Below are 18644 nucleotides of genomic sequence, written 5' to 3'. Positions count from 1 at the left end.
GCGCAGTGAGAGCATAGCTGCATTGTAATGTGACCCAGGGAGAAGGAATTACTGTATGTAAAAAGTGGAATATGCTATTGTTGTTCACATTTTTCAACTGCTTTTTGTTTAAACAGGAAGATGGTTTTATTAAAGAGTTAAGCATTGCCATGCAGCTCCTAAGAAACTGTCTTTATCAAAATGAAGAATGTAAAGTAAGTAGAGCTTCTTTTCAAAATTTTGATAGTGCTGTTATTAAATAGTTTAAATTTTATATGAGATAATTTGGGAAAATGGAAAACCCTTCGAATTTTTGTTTTGATGCATGGTTGATTGTAAGCTCAGTGTCCATTCTCAGCAATGGATGCACCTAATCTTATCATAATTTCTCAACCCTGATGACATTTCTTATGTTGGTGTTTTAACTTTATCACTGAAACTTTAACTTAAGGCTAAAGCAAAGCTAAAGCAAACTTGAGCCTCTTTTTTTCCTACTGGTAGCCATTTCGGTTGTTTTTGTTTTTTAACTAAGATGGAATGAATGGCTGTGTACGTCTTTTTTTTTTTTTTTTTTTTTTGGCTGCGTTGGGTCTTCGTTGCTGCACGTGGGCTTTTCTCTAGTTGTGGTGAGCGGGGGCTACTCTTCCTTGCAGTGTGTGGGCTTCTCATTGCGGTGGCTTCTCTTTGTTGCGGAGCACGGGCTCTAGGCTTGTGGGCTTCCGTAGTTGTGGCACGCGGGCTCAGTAGTTGTGGCTCGCAGGCTCTAGAGCGTGGCGCATGGGCTTAGTTGCTCCACAGCATGTGGGAATCTTCCCGGACCAGGGCTCAAACCCGTGTCCCCTGCATTGGCAGGCGGATTCTTAACCACTGCGCCACCAGGGAAGTCCCACGGCTATGTATGTATCTTAAGGCAGAATTTTTTCAAAGGTGGTTGTTAGACAACTGTCCAGGGGGATAAGTAGAGGTGTCTGCATGCATAGGAAAGAAGATGAGGGTGTCTCCTGCTTCAGAGGAGAAATCGCTTACTGCTATTGCCGAGTGTGGGCCTGTTGACGTCCAGGAGGTTCTTCACTCCCAGCTCTGCTGCAGCCCCTCTGTTGTTTTGCTCTGTCTGTGAGCATTGACGCTGTCATTTAACACAGCCGTTGGTGCTGTTATACAGGATATAGTGTCTGGAACACTTTGATTTGCTTGGTCATAGTGATACGACACTTTTGAAGAACTAGCTTCCACACAGAATTACTATGGAAAATGAGTAAGATGAAGATAAACTACAGAAGTTTCGTTTTTTAAAAAAATTTCTTACCTTTTTTGTTTTTAGTTGTGATAAAACTGGAAAATATATACTATATCTAGGAAATGAACATCTTGAACACATATCCCTTAAACTGTAAAATAATTTGTTCAAGACACATGACTAACAATTTACATTTCAAAGCAATTTTGATGGGAATTAAGCATTGATAGATTTCATTAAGATTCCCAATGGTACAAACTTTTTACTCCAAATAGAGGTGTCATTTACTGAGTTTGTTAGGGTCCTTGTGACTGGGTGCAGTTAGTATGCATCTGTGACACCTCACTCAGGCAACACGCCAGCACACTTTCCAAGTAGGATCTGCCTGTGGATTTCCGAGATGCTCGCCTGAGTACTGGTTGTAAGTGTAGTGTTCACATTTGTAACACATCAGCCAACTATGAAAGTGTAATCTCTCCATAAGTCACGTGTTTCTGCATTTCCAAGTTGTTTAATGAGGAATAAATCCAAAGAAGAATATTTAGATTACTCTTGAGAATAGACATAGTTCTAGGGGGCAAAGATTCTTAATTTCTTTCCCTGTTCCAGCTTACCTGAGGTGTGTGACACACTCCCATCACTAACTGTTGGTCACTCTTGTGGTGATTCACCAAGTCACCCACGCCCACCCCACCCCGCTGTCTATACGTATGACACAGAGGAGTTTCCATACCGGAAAGGTCACCGGGGGTGTGAGGTAGATGGAATGAAGAGCGAGCAAGGTTAGAGGGGGTGAATGTGCTGGTGCAGAAAGAGGTGACGAGACCTTAGCCAGGCAGGGAGAGCGGGGAAGGAGGGAGGGGAGCAAATACGAGAGACTGAGGAGAAAGAAGAGACGTGTAGAACGATGTCCAGGCTCAAGTCTACGCAGGCGAGCCTAACAGAGCGGCCTGCAGCTGGGAGGGATCCTTATGTTGGGTTCGCACAGCGCAGTGTCAAGTGTCTTCGGGCTCTCGGGGTGGGAAATGGCTGGTAGCCGGCGGATTACGCGGCTCCGGGACTCTGAGGGGCGGTGCGGGCTGGGGGTCTCAGGAGCTAGCGGTGCACAGAGGTGTTTGCAGCCGTGACTGTTGTTGACATTTCCCAAGAGGGCACGTAGTGAAAGCCTAGGTCATGTCCTCAGAAAATATAACTATTGGAGAGGAGACAGAAAACAGCTGAGAAGGGAACGCTGGAGAGAGTTTTGAGGTGATCCAGGATAGAGGGACTGCATGGAGGCAAAGAACAAAGAGCCCTTAATAGTTGCCACAGTGCCTGAGGGTTTGACAGCCGTAAAGGTAGGAGCGACTTTACCAGCCTCATCAGTTCAGAAAAGAAATTGAAGTAAGCTGAAGATTAAATAATAGCTGGGAAATGACAGCATTAAGAGTACTCTTCCTAGAAGCTTGGTTCTGAAAAGCAGCAGTTATAATTTAGGAATATAGCATCAAAGGAGGCTAGTCTGTATGTTTACTCCTAACATGTAAAGTGCTTAAATATAAACAGAAATGAGCAAATCGGGGCCTAGTTATTAAAGAGACAGGAAGGGAAGAACTAATAGATGGGTAAAGATCCCTGAGGAGGCACGCGGGGCTGTGTTCCAGAACACAGATGGGCGGATCAGTCTCTGCCCAAAGAGCACCTGTTCCTCACTGCCAGGCAGGAAGGGTGAGTGCAGGGATACACAGATCAACCGTGTGGACGGAACGGCGGAGTAGAGCAGGAGCCCGTACCTCATCGTGTCTGTCTTCTGTGTGAAACAGTAAGCAGGGTCATCTGCGGCTGGCGTAGGGCTGTGCTCCAAGCCTGTGGAGAGTGGGGAGTAACATTGGGAATAACCCGCCCACTCTCTTTATGGAGTATTGATACTCCATAAAATTGTGTAGGGCATTATGTGAAGGCCCACATGTGTGCACATGGGTCTACAAATTGCCTAGTAACTCTGTTCATTAAAAAAATTGTTGCATTTACTGCCAATAGTTATATTTTATCCATAATATTGTCCCAGCGGTAACTGATCTTTGTAATAAAAACTGAGTTACTTAAGAATTATTGATTTAGCATAAAATTTTGACTGAAGTTTATCATATTCAACTTATTTAAAAACAGTAATCTACTTCTGATCTGTCTGTCTGGCTACACATATTAGATATATATACATATACCTACACACAGGGAGAGGGGGGGAGGGGAGAACTCAGAATTGATCAGAATGTTTCCTTAACCAGAAAATCCCTTTTCTTAACCATATCATAGCATTTATAAGAGTTTATTTAATGTTGCAAGATATCACTGTCTTGCTTAATTTACATGTTCAGAAGCTGTTTTTCTACATTTCTGACCTAAGCTGCGTATCCTGGTCACCCCAGTGTTGCAGGGACTTCCGAGACTGGTCAGGCTTGTGGTCAGGGCAGTCTGGGTTGCAAGGTGCTGAATCTGTCCATAGGATTCCTTTCTCTAATCAGAACAAAAATCAATTCAGTTTTTGTCTCATGTTGGTGACAAGTTTTTTGGCTTTGATTTTAATTTATATTTTCATTATTCAGACTAATGCTGCCCTTGTTTCCTTCCTGCTGCAGGAGGCAGCCCTGGAAGCTCATCTCGTCCCTGTCTTGCACTCTCTCTGGCCTTGGCTTCTGATGGATGATTCACTGATGCAAACTGCCCTGCAGCTGCTTTGTGTCTATACTGCAAATTTTCCAAATGGTAAATGGAACCCAACACTGCCTTTCAAAAGTATACTGCAATACTAATCTTATGTAATGTTGTTAAAGTGGAAAAATGTATATACATTTTGAAGTGTTTCTTCCACTTATTTGAGGGTATGTTGGTTAGAGGTATGCTTTCTCACAGGTATTATAAGAACGAGCAGTTATGTTACTATATGTTTGATGAGACAGAAGAGTCATTAGACAGCTCAGGGAATAGAGAGGGAGAAACTGTCGCGATTATATGGCAGCGGAACGTTGAATTTAAGAGGAAAATTGAGAGTGAAAATTATGATGGAAGACCTTAAAAACAGGTTAAGATTAAAACTTAAAGAGATTCTAGAACAGGAGGCTGGTGTGGTGAAAGGTAGTTCTGGGTTCGGTTGGCTTGGCGACAGTTGGTATCATTGGGGTGCCTCTTTCATTCCTGCATTTGACAGACTTTTTATTGAGAACCTCCCAGGGCCCTGCATTGTTAGAGGCCAACAACTAAGAGAGAGCAGAGCAAGCAGGGAGGTGACTTGGGAAGAGAGGAGAAGGTGTGAGGTAACTGTTTGAGGGGAAGGAAGTGGGGGGCATTGCGGGCAGTGTGAATTTTCCATGTAAACTTAGGGTCACAGGTTTAAGGTTTAGTCAGCAAGTTTAAGGTTTGCGTGCTTCTTCTAACAACAGTCAGCAGCGTAGCAATTGGATTCTCCCGGTATCAAAAGACAGACAGAGAAAGGACCGGAACTGAGAACATTCACAGCCATCTTGGCACTGCTGTGTGCTGGGGGTGGCTATTTCCTCCACCCTGGAGCCGCCTGTCCTGTTGCCCGTCCTGTCGCCCACTCCGCGTGCTTCTGGCCGTGTGAGCTGGCGGGAACAGAGCCTCAGGCTCTGTGCTGTATGGAGAGCACTGCAGGGCAGTGTCATCCTTGTTTTCAGGCCGCTGCTGTTGACTTTTTCGTCCCCACTTCTGCTCTCACTGCCCCCCACCCCGGCTCACGGCCTCTCGCAGTGTGACCGGCGGGGCACGGCGGTCTCTGAAGTGTGGCCTCTGCACATCATCCTTCTTTACCCCACCCTTCACTCGTTAATTTAGGGTTTAGGGAAGTGTGCTTAGGGGAAGAAAAGAATCCGTTGCAAAATACTGAGCAAAAGAAACATATATTGGGTTTGCTAAAAAGTTTGGGGTTGTTCCATAAGATGCTACAGAAAAACCCGAACAAACTTTTGACCAACCCAGTACTTTATGATAAATCTTTGAAACCGTAATCTATGTTACTTACATACTTACAGTAGATGCAAATATTAGAATGTGGTTCTAATGGAGGAAGAAGCTTTTTATTTTCCTGTCTTTTTTGTTTCCAAGCAAACCTGCATCATTTAGTGATAGTTTTATGTAACAAGAACGGAAACCTTGGTATTTGGATACTGCTGTGTAGTGTGAATACAGGAAAGATCACTCTATTTATTTGTGTTTACTTTTATGAGTTTATTTTACAGAAAGTATTTGATTCAGATCTAGTTGTACTTAAGTTAGCCTCCTTGCATGGACTTTCACAAGCTAATCACACCTTAGGCTTACGTTACAATACAGTAAAATGCATTTCTAATTCTTTTATGATTATTTTTCTCCTTTGATAAATCCCATATGGTTGTTTAAATTACTGAGTAAACACTGGACTCTGGAAAACCAGTTGATGCTACTGCTGGCGCTCGCTGCTTGTGAGCTGTGTGACCTTGAGCAAGTCACTGACACCTCTGAGCCCCGAGATGCCGTTTAGCGGACATGGCTGGTGGCGTTTGTCCTGTCCTCCCACCCCAGGGTTTCGTGGTCCTCATTTTTTTCTTCTGGAAAATGAAGGCATTAGACCACAGTGTTTTTAAATGCTTTATTGAGGTCATTAGGCCCTCAGTCCATTAGATCAGATGCAGACATATCAGCACCAGCCTTCAGTGCCATTGCAGTTCACAGGCTAATGGCCGAGTCCTTTGATAGACAGACATGCTTTACCACTCAGGTTGTTGAACTAAAGCATGGAGCCGAGACGACGTTGTGATGGACTGTTGTTTTTCAAGGTTGCAGTTCTCTCTGTTGGTCAAGTTACGGACAATATCCTGTTCAAACTGCACATCGAGGGGCCCCTGGCAGCTCCCTGATGCTGTGTATCCTGAAGATGGCTTCCCAGGTGCCTCTCGAGAACACTGCAGTCCAGCAGATGGTTTTCATGTTTCTTTCAAACCTGGCCTTGTCTCATGACTGTAAAGGGGTAATTCAAAAAGTGAGTACTTAAACTCTCCTTCCTATCATAAAAAAGAGACTCAGTAAAATAATCCTTTCAACCGAGGACATGTGTGAAAGTCTAGAACTCAGTTTCTAGGATTAATTATTATGATTTTAATGCATTGTATTTTAAAGGATTGTAAAAGGATCAGGAGGTTCACTTTGTTTAAAGCCTGTTGATAGATGATACATGAAAAGTGACAGAAGCTAGAATATGATCACACCATTCCCTTTTAGTTTGTCTTCTTAGCTTTTGGACTGTATTTTCTCTCTCTCAAAGATGACGGTTTTAGGGCTTCCCTGGTGGCGCAGTGGTTGAGAGCCCACCTGCCGATGCAGGGGACACGGGTTCATGCCCCAGTCCGGGAAGATCCCACATGCCGCGGAGTGGCTGGGCCCGTGAGCCATGGCCGCTGAGCCTGCGTGTCCGGAGCCTGTGCTCCGCAACGGGAGAGGCCACAACAGTGAGAGGCCCGCGTACCGCAAAAAAAAAAAAAAGATGACAGTTTTAGAAAGACAGCTGTGTTACATTTATTTGAGATCATAAAAGCGATATATTGGTCTTTAAACAAACAAAAAACAGACCAAATTGAGCATAACAATTCTAGTTCAATTTACATTGTCAAATGGTTTATGAAATGACGGCCCCTCCTCAAGTTAGACCTAAGTTCTTTGTGGCACACAGGTGACTTTTCAGTCCCTGAGACTCCTGTGCCAGAACGTGACTTCCCGCCGCTGGTTTCAACTTGGGCGCTTTAAGAGGGACGGTTGGCTTAAGCAAACCCAGTACAAATGTTCCCTTAGGCTGTATTTAGGTGCGTGTAAACAGGATCCCTAATTTGGAAGATTCCTTAAAATTTGAATATGATCAGATTATCTGTTACTTACTAGTACATAGTAATTTGAATGCTTCCCTTTCATTTACATGAAGGCCAAGGTAAATTGCAAAAGTTGACCACATTCATAAGAATTGAGTCTCCTTTTCCTCTATTGTATCATCTCCCCAGCCACCACCCCCTCCAAAAACAAACACACTTTGAGTGCAATCTCTAAATAAATAGCAGTCTTACTAAACAAAGATCTTCTCAGTGGTATGTTGGAGCTAACTCACGCTGGTTCATGAGTGTTTTTGTTAATTTTCAGGAGTTTTGCAAGCCAGCTGACATCTTGGTGGTATCTTGAAATCAGCCATGGTGGGAATATTCACGCCATGCACATCAGGGACCTACTGCTCTCACCTCAGCACATGGCTGGATATTTGCTGTGTGTGTGTGTGTGTGTGTGTGTGTGAGAAGTCATCCGCAACTGGATTTTGTTGGGCGGGGGTGGGGGGGGCAGTGCTTTCTGCCACTTCCTTATGGAGAGCACACTGGTAGGAAGCAAAGTAGGAATTCCCAAGTGGAATATAAATGCTAATCTTGGATCTGATGTGTGACTGAGCTGACGCTTATTCTTTTTAAGCTTCAGTTTCTTCATTCAAAAAAATTGTAGAGTAAACAAAATGATCTCTAAGATATTTCAACCCCCAATCTATGATTTTGGTAAGGTACTTAAGCATATTTTGTTTTTCTCCTTTTTTAAAAAAAAAAATATTTATTAATTTGGTTGCGCCGGCTCTTAGTGGCAGCAGGCGGGCTCCTTAGTTGCAGCATGCATGCGGGATCTAGTTCCCTGACCAGGGATCGAACCCGGGCCCCCTGCATTGGAAGCGCAGAGTCCTATCCACTGTGCCACCAGGGAAGTCCCCTTAAGCGTATTTTGATATAAGTGTGATCGGACTCCATTTCATCAGATTTTCATTTCAGGTGCAGATCAATCAGGTTATTTTTCCTCTGCTCTAATTAGGAATCCTCCGAGCCTTCCTCTGCTCATTGTTATGAAGAGCCCTGGACACTTTCAGCTACACCTCCCATAACTCATCTGTAGTTATTAGAAAATGTAGCTAATGCTATTTTGTACAACTAAAATTCTAAAATCATCTCTTTTCTCTCTACCACGGCATATTTCTTTGCATCCTACCCAGTTCAGGAAATCGTCTAAAAACGTCTTGAGGCCCAGCAAAAAGAAGGACTGCCCAGAGCATATTTACAGTTTAAAGTACTATCATATATTTTATCACTGTTGTCAACTCCAGATCCCCAAGATCATGGCAGAATCTAGCTGAATGGGAAAGACAAGGGATGAATCTAAAAAGCACTAATTTGGGCTGAGAGGTGGGAAGAGATGTGAGTGATGGCAAGGGCAGGGCAGAGTGGGATGCAGTTCTGCAGTTTACTTGTTGCTTGGGTGGTGTTGCTAATGTTTCTGTAGCTCGTTTCGTTCTTGTACTCAGTCCTTTTATGTAAAAGTGCCAAATTTATTTTATAGATTCAAGCCAAAATTTTGATTTAGGTGTAGGGGAACCCAAGAAATAAGCCAGAATAGGTTGTTAAACAGGAAGAAAGATGAGCTACTCTGGAGAGTTTTGAAAGTTAAGCGATTGTACTTCTGCACCCTGATCCAAATGCCTGTGGTTCCCATGCTGTCCTGGGCTGCTTCTTGATCTAATACTTTTATGCCCTCTTTCCTTGTTTGCATACAGATTATTCTAGGCAATAAGTTATCGTCTTTCACATAGTTCAGGGTTTGGTGTGGTTTTATAGAAGGGGTTTTATTTGGAGGTTGAAATGACTCTTACAGTTAAGTAATGGAGCTTTCTCATCTATAAGTTTACAAGAATGACATGTAGCCACGAGAAATCATCTGTAATGATGAGCAGCTGGGGTAAAGTGAATATAAGATGTACCCACAGATTTTTTTTAAAAAACACTTGTCGTTGGTACTACCAGAGTTGTTAACTGGTGTCCAAGACTGACTGAGGTTTTGTTTCTTTTTCTTTCCTGTAGGATCGCTTTAAATGAGGAGCAAAATTGCCAGAAGGCAGACAGAAAGAGAAAACTCAGGAAGCCTGAAATAATCCCCAAACTGAATGATCAGCCCTAGATAACTAGGAGTTGACTAGTTACTGTATCCATCATCAGGAAAGGATTAGTGAGAATTAAAATTTGAGCACTTAAAATTTAAATTAAAATTTAAGCACTCCTTAACCTTTTCACTTATACCTGGAAACAGTATAGATGGAGTATTTGGAAGGTATTGGGAGGAAGGAGAAATTAAAGTTGGGGAAAAGAGGAGCAGAATGCTAGTACGTGATCTCTGAGGGACTAGGAAAATAATGAAAAGACTCAAGAGGAAAATGATATTCTCTCTATGTATCCACAGAGTAACTTCTTACAGAACTTCCTGTCTCTAACATTGCCAAAAGGAGGAAATAAACATCTCAGTAATCTGACCATTCTTTGGTTGAAGTTACTCCTGAACATATCGTTTGGAGAAGATGGGCAGCAAATGATCCTGAGGCTCGATGGCTGTTTAGACTTACTTACAGAGATGAGCAAATTCAAGCATAAGAGCAGCCCTTATCTACCTCTTCTTATTTTTCATAACATTTGCTTCAGCCCTGCCAATAAGCCCAAGATCCTGGCTAATGGTGAGTATTCTGCCTGTACACCACACGCATCCATTTATACGTGTGGTTATTCAGGTGAAAACACAGGATAGTTTATAAATAATGTGCCAGGTGCTTATTCATCATGCGCCACGTTCAAGGCACTGTGGGAGGCTGCAGCTGTAGGGACGAATTGAATCGGGTGTGATTCCCGCCCCTGAGTTGCTGCTGAGTCTCCCGGGTTAACAAGTCGCCGCACAACAGCCAGGCTGGATCCAGGAGGTGGTACCGAGGTGGGCCTGGGCCCCACCTCCCTCCTCCCGTCCCTCGTCCTGGTCCTCTGACTCCTCCACGCCTTTGAGCGGGCACTGCCCTGTCCGTGGAGCCTGCCCAGACCAGCCTGTCCACGTGGTAACCCCACCTCTTCCTCCTGCCTCCTCGCCCTCTCACCCTCTGCGCCCTCCCCTGTTTTACGTTTCCCCATAGCACTACCACCAGCTGCTACACTGTGTTTTCAGTGTATATCTGTGTGTTCCTCGTCTGCCTGCACTGGAACATAAGCTCTTACACGTCAAGAGGTTTCTGCCTCTTTTGTTCATGTTTATCTGGAGCAGCTAGACTCACGCCCGTCACTAGTGGGTGCCCAGTGGGTGTGTGAGCTTGAGAGCCACACTGAGCAGTCAGCAGAGTTCAGGACCCAACAGCACATGGTGACAGTAGCTTCACAGCGACTCCATTCTCTGATCTCAGGACAGATGGAGGCGAGGATCGGTGAGGATTCAGAAAAATTTTGGAACAGAAGGAGCGAAATGGAAACATCTGTTTGTGCAACCATGTGCTGTTTCTGTGAGGGGTGTGTGAATTTCAAGTTTTATGAGGAGGTGTGTTATCATGAAAAGACAAGAGGTGGGCTCTAGTCTCCCACGTACCTGGTGCCGGATGCCAGGCCCTCGTGTGCTCCCGCAGCGTCGCCTGGGGCAGCTTCTCCGGGTCCACTTTCTTCATCTAGAAAATGGTCTCTCCTTTCTTGACTTCGGTAGAAATCAGTTGTTAACACATAAACTGCCTGGCACTGTTTGTGGTACATGGTAGATGCTCCAGATGTATTAATTCTCTTTCCATTCATGTTTTTCACTTAAACTTTTCTTAGAGGTGTTTTTCTATGAAACGCGGAGTTTTCCAAGTGGAAAGGATTCTGCTTACATTTTGTTGTGTATAGTCATGATTCTATTTTTCTGATAATAATTATTGAATTGCTAGAAATGCAGGGGAAGATTTTAGAAGCTCAACCAGCCTTTAACTTACCTAAATGAACGATGATCTCCTTTCCCGTGGCCCCTCTGCTGACTCTGTGTAGCTGCCATGGGGGAGGGGCTGGGGGGGGGGCTGCAGTGACTTGTTTCCAGGTTTCCATCCTCCTTCGCTGTGTCTCCCTCAGTCCTTACGTTTGTGAAATGAGGGTGACGTTAGGGCCTTACCTCAGAGGACAGTGAGACGGCCTGTGTGAGGCGTCTGTTCCTCTTCCTGCCATCACCTGTTAGCATTCACCTTTCTCAGAATAAGTGTTTTCTTTGGGGACTGCTAACTGCAATTTTATTATTGAGAGAGTTGGGAAAAGGTCAGGCTTTAGGGAACTGAAGGAAAAGTCTGCATTTTCCATTTCTGGATCACTCAGGGTTTTGTTTTTTTTTTCCACAAATAAGATCTTTTATTTGTCACCATTAAAAGTCTGAATTTTAAACAGATTCTTAGACTGTTGGCTCATATCCATTAGCTCATTCAACTTTAGCACCTGTCTCATCCCCAATAGCTTTTCCAGGACTACTACCTTCACCCTGTAGCTCTGTGAGTTTTCCCAGTTCAAACTTGGGCTTCTTCAGCATTTTTACTTTTCTAACAAAAACATCATGGACCTTTTCTGTGTCTTTTCCAGTGCTGTCTGGAATCAATTTATTGACCACCTTTTTCAAGTCATTTTTCTGCTCCTCTCCAGTCATGATTTCCATCATCTTCTTGTGGATCTGGTGGACTTGCTGGTGCCGGGCATAAGAGGTCTTCCCGAATCTGATTTACATTTTTTAGTAAAACCCACACAGAAGAGACGAAGCAAATAACCGTCGGTAGTCTTGACATCAACGTGAGCTTCAATCATGGTCTGCCATTTTTTGACCATGGGGCACATTTTGTCATGCGTAAGATCCACGCCATGGAAATTGGTCAGGCCGTTTTTGCCCTGAACATCCTCAGTAATTAGCTTGAATTTTCTAAATGCAGCTTCATCATTCTGCAGATCATCAGGGCTCGCTTCAAAAACACGACCCTTGAGGCCATCAGATGTGATTTTGGTTCCTTGAGTTCTCGTGACCAGTATTTTCCCAATATTTCTTATATTGAACATAGCTGGTACTTTCGCATCATACCAATCTTTCTTAGAAAATTGGTCAACCGCTTTCTTCTGGGCTCCCTTTTTGCTGCCTTTCATAAGATGCTTGTTACTGTTGACTGCCAGGGTGCTGCTCAGAGAGCCAAAAGGCTGGATCACTCAGGATTTATTTTTAAACATTTCCTTGTATCAGCAATGTGCTCTCTCCTTCACTAGCTTAAAGAAGTAGCTTTCCCCAGCCCCACAGATGTGAGATCAGGGGCCTTCAAGGCAGGGTAGGAAGCAGCAGCTGTGCCGTTTCTACATGGATGTGTCGCAGGCACTGCCTCCGTCTCCACTTGGGGATCCAGAGGGAATGCTTGGCAGGGTCAGGCAGCTTGAAAATCTTCCCAGCAAGGCTGCGTAACTCTGATAGTAGCACCCAAACCTCCAGTCTAGATGGCCAGGAGTAGAGTGGGCAGTGGGGCTTGACTTTGCTGTTTAAACAGATCCAGAGTACTCCTTGTTTCTGGTCATGTCAGGGTAGGTCTCCTCTCTGAAAACAAGAACATGCTAGATAAAATATATTAAAATTCACCTTAAAAAATCAAAGAACTGAAAACATAGTGGGAAACTTCTAGGCCAATTTTGATTGAAAGTGTGTGCCCAGAGAGGTAAGAAGTTTGTAGAAGGCTCTTTAGCTCCCAGGACATTTGCCAGCTTTGTGTGCTGGGGCTTTTGTCCAGGAGTGCCAAGAGGGGAGGGGACAGACGCCGGCAATCTCTGGAGTCTTATGGACCATCCTGCAGGTATTGAGCTGGAATCCCAAAGAACTAACCTCTTAGAAAGAGGATGAATCAGAATTAAATTGGTGCCCCAAACCTCATGCAGGCAACTAGAAAGAAAAGAAAAACAAGTGTGAGAATGGGCACCACAGACTGCCCCTCACAGCTCTGCACCCCAGACACACATAGACAAGTGGCCCATGACCTTGGTTGGAGCTGATCCTCGATTGACAGTGCCGCTGGGGGCTAAGCAGAAGCAAACTGCCCTCTGATGGATGGAGGACAAGTTTGGACTAGGCCTCAGGGAACCTCCACAAATAATTTTTCAAAAGCATCAGCCAGTATACAGTTAAAGATGACCAAGCTTGTCAGGAGAAATGGCAACATGAGTGAGAAAGAGCAGGGGGAAAAATACCAACTTATCTGCCTAGATTTCAGATGCTGGAATTCTAAAACACAGATTTGAAATGACTTTATTTATACAGTATTTAGATAAATAAATGACAAACTTGAAAGTATTTGCTGGGAATAGGAAACTGAAAAATTGAAAGATTTGGAAAAAGAACCAAGCAGAGCTTCACTGTTGAGTATGATAATCAGTTAGCCACTTATAGGTGTTTAAGTGTAAATTATATATTCAGTTAGTCACACTAGCTACATGTGGCTATTGGCTATCTTATTAGACCACATACATATAAATATTTCCATCACTGTAGGAAGTGCTGTTAGACAGGACTATTCTAGAACTTCAGTAGCCAAAATTAAACACTCAGTATACATGTCTGGCAGCAAGTTAGGTGCAGTGGAGGAGAAAACTTAGGTATTAGAAGATAGATCAGAAAAACAATATCCAGAATGCAGCACAGACAGCTAAAAAAGATGAGAAAGGATTAAAAGAATAAAGGGTTTAAAATAAAAAAAAAAGGTAAGTGACATAGCAGATACATTGGGACAGTCTAATTGCATGTTTAATTGAAGTCCTCAAAGGAGAGGAGAAGAGAGGAAATGTAAGCGAGGACAGCTAAACATTTTAAGAACTGTTTTCGTCAGACACTAATCCATAGATTCAGGAGACTCAGATAATTTCGAGCAGATAAATAAAAATAAATCCACGTCTGTTCTCGAGGTTATTTCTATGTTTCTGTGCAAGTTCAGTTCATACCTATTTGTTAAACTTAAAAATGTTTTACATGCTTTTTTGTATACATATTATATTTCACAATAAAATGTGTTTTAAAAAAAATTGATCCACTTGCATTATCAGAGGGGACACTACATTAAGTGACCTATACATTATACAGTACCTATACAGTACTTTATTAAAAATTTTAAGAGATAGTAACTGGTTGAAGGAGTTATAGAAACTTATTTAGATCATGGGTTATATGTTCTGAGTGTCTGATAAAAAGTATGGAAACATGCCTGGATGATACTCAGTTGGAGAACACAGAAATCACCCTCCCATTTGATGATGGTCCCTAAGAGTACCAGCTGCCACCCATCACCTTACATGATGAATTGCATCAGGTAACAGTTGTATATATATAGCCTGGGTCTGGGTAGGTTATGATACAGAGGTGGCGGGGAGTGCAGAGCAGGTGGTGAGGCAGCAGGGGGTAGTCGGCAGAGAGTTGCAGCGCTCACACCTCACTTCCACGCTGTCTGTCCCTCTGCTGCACACAGCTCACTTTATGGAGCCGCTTTTTTTTTTTTTTTTCCTGTAAAAGATTTTAAATTTCTTAAAATTTCTTGAAAAATGCTAAATAAGATTACTTGAAATCATTTTTGTTTGCTTTAGTTATGGAATCTTTCATCCAACTAGTATTTATTGAGCCCCTACAATAAACTTGCAATGTGAATATTCATCAGTGAGCAGACACACAGAGTGTACCCTCAGCTAGGTTACAGTTTCATTAGGTGCATTCACTGAGGTGGGGATAATGCATAGAGAGAGTTCCCAATAACAAGTGTTTCACCCCTAAGAATGCAGCATGTTTTTAAAATCACACATTTTAGAGGGAAAATAATTGGATAGAATTTAATGATCCATACAGTTAAGTAGTAAAATAGGTTCATGTATTGTTCTGAAACACTTGGACGATCTCCTTGGGGCTAGACATCTGTACTTTAAAATGAGTAGGCTGCTGCAGATAATTTGTAAGTCTTTCATCCTCTGGCCAGCTTTGCACAGAGGGGCTGTATCTTGTGTGTTGTTACGCCTTTAAAAAACATTTTCCTCTCTCTCTCACACACACATACACAAACATGCCTTTGAAATGTTTAGGCCTTTTTTACAAGGCTTAACTAATATGGTATTTCTTGACTATTGTTTTATATTGTAGCCCATGCTATTGATATGTTTGTATAATGTCTTTATAATTTATCATAAGACCAAGTCCTATTTTCCTGCATGTGAAAATGTGAGATATGATTGAACGGCTCATTGATAAACTCATTGTGTAATGGCTTACTTCTGCTCTATCGTTGTCTTTAAATGAATGTGCCTTTGTTGAATTAGGGCCTAAAAAGTTAAGCAGCCGTGGCTTCCCTGACAGTTCTGTGCCTGCTGTGAAAACAATTTGTTTCCAGGTGGTTCTCCCACATACCACATGTTATAAAAGATTGCTTTTGCCAACTATTTATTTGTTTGGTGGGTAAAAAGGGGTTATCTGACCAGTCTAAGATATGAATACAATGTATTGTCTGGGACTGAACTTTTTTTTTTAATGTGCTTATTATTAGAAAAAGTCATTAGTGTGCTAGCTTCCTGTCTGGAAAGTGAGAATCAAAATGCTCAGAGGATTGGAGCAGCTGCGCTTTGGGCGTTGATTCACAATTACCAAAAGGTCAGTTCTTAAAATCATTGTTGTCCCTAGGGGGCAAACACCAAGGCTGTCCGGAAGTCAGAGGACTGTCAGAAAGGAAAAAATCAAGAGTCAAAGATAGTGTTGCCTTTGTGCATTCAAACCATTAGTAAACTATCTGTCAAAGTCTTTCATGTAATCATTTCAATAGGAGGTGTCTCAGTTCCAAGTGTTTCTCTCTCGAGTGAATTTTCCCTGTGAATATAACTTGATTTACCATATTGGTACAATGCTAGTATGAACTGTTTCTTCTAAAAGACGTGTCAAGGAAAAACTCATCTTGAAATCAGGCCGAACAATGAAGTTTTATCCAGTTGCGAGATTCGCCTTTCTCTAGGACACGTCATCACTGAACTTTGAAGTCAGCTCAGTCCTTGTAAGGCTGTGACACAGGGCCGGCCCCAGGGGAACGGCCAGCAGGTGGGACTTGCACCTGCTCTCTCTGGCCTCTGGCCTTCTCTTTGATTGCAGACGTCTCACTCCTGAGAGAAATACCTGTGTGTACCTAGTGGCTGAGTAGTGGCCAGGTGACAGTGTTAGGATAGATGGCCATCCCCAAACGGTGCTCACGCAGCTGGCCGTCCCTGGTGCGCACTGGCTGGTGTCAGCACTTGTGAGGACAGAGGCTGCTCTTGTCACTGTCACCCCTGTACCCCCAGGGCTCAGCACAGGGTTATGCACTTTGGAATCGCTCAGTAAATACTTGTTGACCAACTGGCCGACTGCTAGTATTGTGTATCCTTGATCTGAAATCTGAGGTTTGAGGAAATAATGAAATACTGAAACTGAGATGGTATAGTTTAAAATAGCAAATTGAGATCAGGGGAGAAGGGGGAAAAGGGCAGGGAAGGAAGAACATGGGACAGTAGAGTAAAAATCAAGTCAGATAGGGAAGGATGTGGGCGGTGGCACAGTGGGATGGAGTAGTGTAGAATCTCTAGCTACATCATTCTCTTCTGTAGTATCCTGTTTAATACTGTAGTCAACAAGCACAGACTTAGTATTAGTATTGTGCTATCCTGATAATTAAACACATGGGAATAAATCTAATTGATGGATTGCTCTATATTATCCTAGGCAAAAACAACTTTGAAAAATCCATCAATAAAAAGAAGAGTGGATGAAGCATATTCCACAGCAAAGAAAAGTAAGTTTTATTATTAAAGAGATTATAGTTAAACTTGGAAGCTGTTCCCTGAGTTCTCTGATTAATGATACATTTGGACAGTTCACAGCAAAATGGCAGTTTTCTACACTGATGTTCTACACTGAGTTTGAGGAGCTTTTATGCTGAGGCATTGTGAAGTGTGCCAATACTTGGTCCATGTTTTTCATTGTAACATTTTTTAAAATAATAAAATGTTCTAATAGATGAATGTTTGAGATACAGTATTTTCTTGACGTGTCAGTGATCTTTCTCCAACTCATTTTTTTGTATCACATTTCTTTTTGCCGGTGGCCACCACTGTGCTGAAGTATGTTCTTACATGACAAGAACTAGGCCCAATTAGAACTGACCTTGAACAGAAAATGTTGATCTAACGTCAGGGAGTTGAATTACAATCTTCCAAGAATAGATCCCATTGCCCCTGCATCCACTCGGTCCTGTGATGTGACCATGATATGAGGCAGGGTTTTCCTCTCAAAGTGCATTTTTCATTTTAAGTGATACCAGTTTTCAATGAGCATTATTCTCTAAACCTTTTTTCCACTAAGGTACTGAACTGTGTCTTTCCTGTACTGTGTCTGTTGGCTATTAATTTTTATGTTTTTATAGTGTAATTTTTTTGTAAGTGGTTTGGTTTGGGGATTTTTTTCCCCCCCTTCGGTTTGTTTCTAGCTATGACCATGAGTTTCTAGAGGCAGTGAATGTTTGAATTTATGTGGTAGGAGGGGTGGTCCGTAAAAAGAGCAGGGCATTCATTTGGGATCATAGGTAATAGTATCCATTATGGAGGTATATTGATTTTTGTTTACACTCTGTGGCTAAACCAGTAATTAAAAATAAATTCCATAACTTCTTAATTTTTAAAATGTTTAGTATTTTAAATATTAAATTAAAAAATATTCTTATAATGCTAGCACTCAAGAATTGGAATAGAACTTTGTCACAGATAATCCTATTCACATATGTTTGTGTGTGTGTCACAAACATATGTGCAGTGCTAAAGTTTAATAAATTGCTCTTCTGTGCTCTAATTTTTCTGTCTCAGCTTTCTTAAACTCAGAAGAAACTCCTCTAAATGCCTATTATTTGAAATGTCTTGAAAACCTTGTGCAGCAACTTAACTCTTCATGAGCGCTCTGAGATGCTTTGCCCCGAAGCCAGCGGCCACCGGACAGGTGAGCCAACCTTGAAGCAAGTTGTGTGTAGACCTGTCCCTGAAGACGTGCTAAGCCTCTGCATCAAAGGGCATAGAGAGTCCTGGGAACACAAACTCTTTTTTTTCTATGCAATGTGTTTTGTAAAAATCCTATTTATCAGTTATTTAATAAAATAAAATATTTTTAGCAACTGAAAATTGACTAATAATTGCTGCTTACAGGCTTTTAGCAGTCTCATGAATATAAATTTTAGGAATGGAAAGAAGACATTGTGTTCTGATTTCCTTTTTTAAAAAAATTTTTACGTGAAATTTGGCTCATCAATACAAACCCTTATTTTTCAAAGCATACACATCAGTGAAGGAATATTTGTAGTAAATGTGTATAATTTTGTGATTAGCTTCTTTTTGCAATTTTTAGTGATAGTAATTCCTTTCCATATGATTTATAAATGTGTTATATTTTATTATTTTCACCTTTCAACCTCTGAAATGTTGTGTAATAAAAAAGGAAGAAATAGTGTTTATGGTCATGTACTGTGGCCTGGGTTCAAATTCTGTCTCAGCTCAGAACATCATGAAGAACAGGA

At 42.2% G+C, this 18644-nt stretch overlaps 1 protein-coding gene and 1 pseudogene across 2 annotated transcripts in view; one reads left to right on the top strand and one right to left on the bottom strand.

Annotated features, from left to right (window-relative positions):
* The window catches only part of RTTN (rotatin), a 146094-nt gene extending 127896 nt beyond the window's left edge, over positions 1–18198 (top strand). For both annotated transcript variants that reach the window (XM_030868151.2, XM_030868150.2), the window contains exons 43-49: positions 117–194; positions 3835–3961; positions 6028–6230; positions 9494–9761; positions 15609–15712; positions 16808–16877; positions 17944–18198. In XM_030868151.2, coding sequence (XP_030724011.1) covers positions 117–194; positions 3835–3961; positions 6028–6230; positions 9494–9761; positions 15609–15712; positions 16808–16877; positions 17944–18029 — 936 coding nt within the window. In that variant the 3' untranslated portion in view covers positions 18030–18198. The remainder of the gene's footprint in view (positions 1–116; positions 195–3834; positions 3962–6027; positions 6231–9493; positions 9762–15608; positions 15713–16807; positions 16878–17943) is intronic.
* On the bottom strand, positions 11456–15477 carry LOC115859198 (small ribosomal subunit protein eS1-like; annotated as a pseudogene).
* Positions 18199–18644: the final 446 nt, after the last annotated feature.

The sequence above is a fragment of the Globicephala melas genome, chromosome 13 (genome assembly GCF_963455315.2).
Source record: "Globicephala melas chromosome 13, mGloMel1.2, whole genome shotgun sequence".
NCBI lineage: Eukaryota > Metazoa > Chordata > Mammalia > Artiodactyla > Delphinidae > Globicephala > Globicephala melas.
The sequence above is the reverse complement of the archived record's forward strand: the minus strand, read 5'-3'. Positions and strand labels throughout refer to the sequence as shown.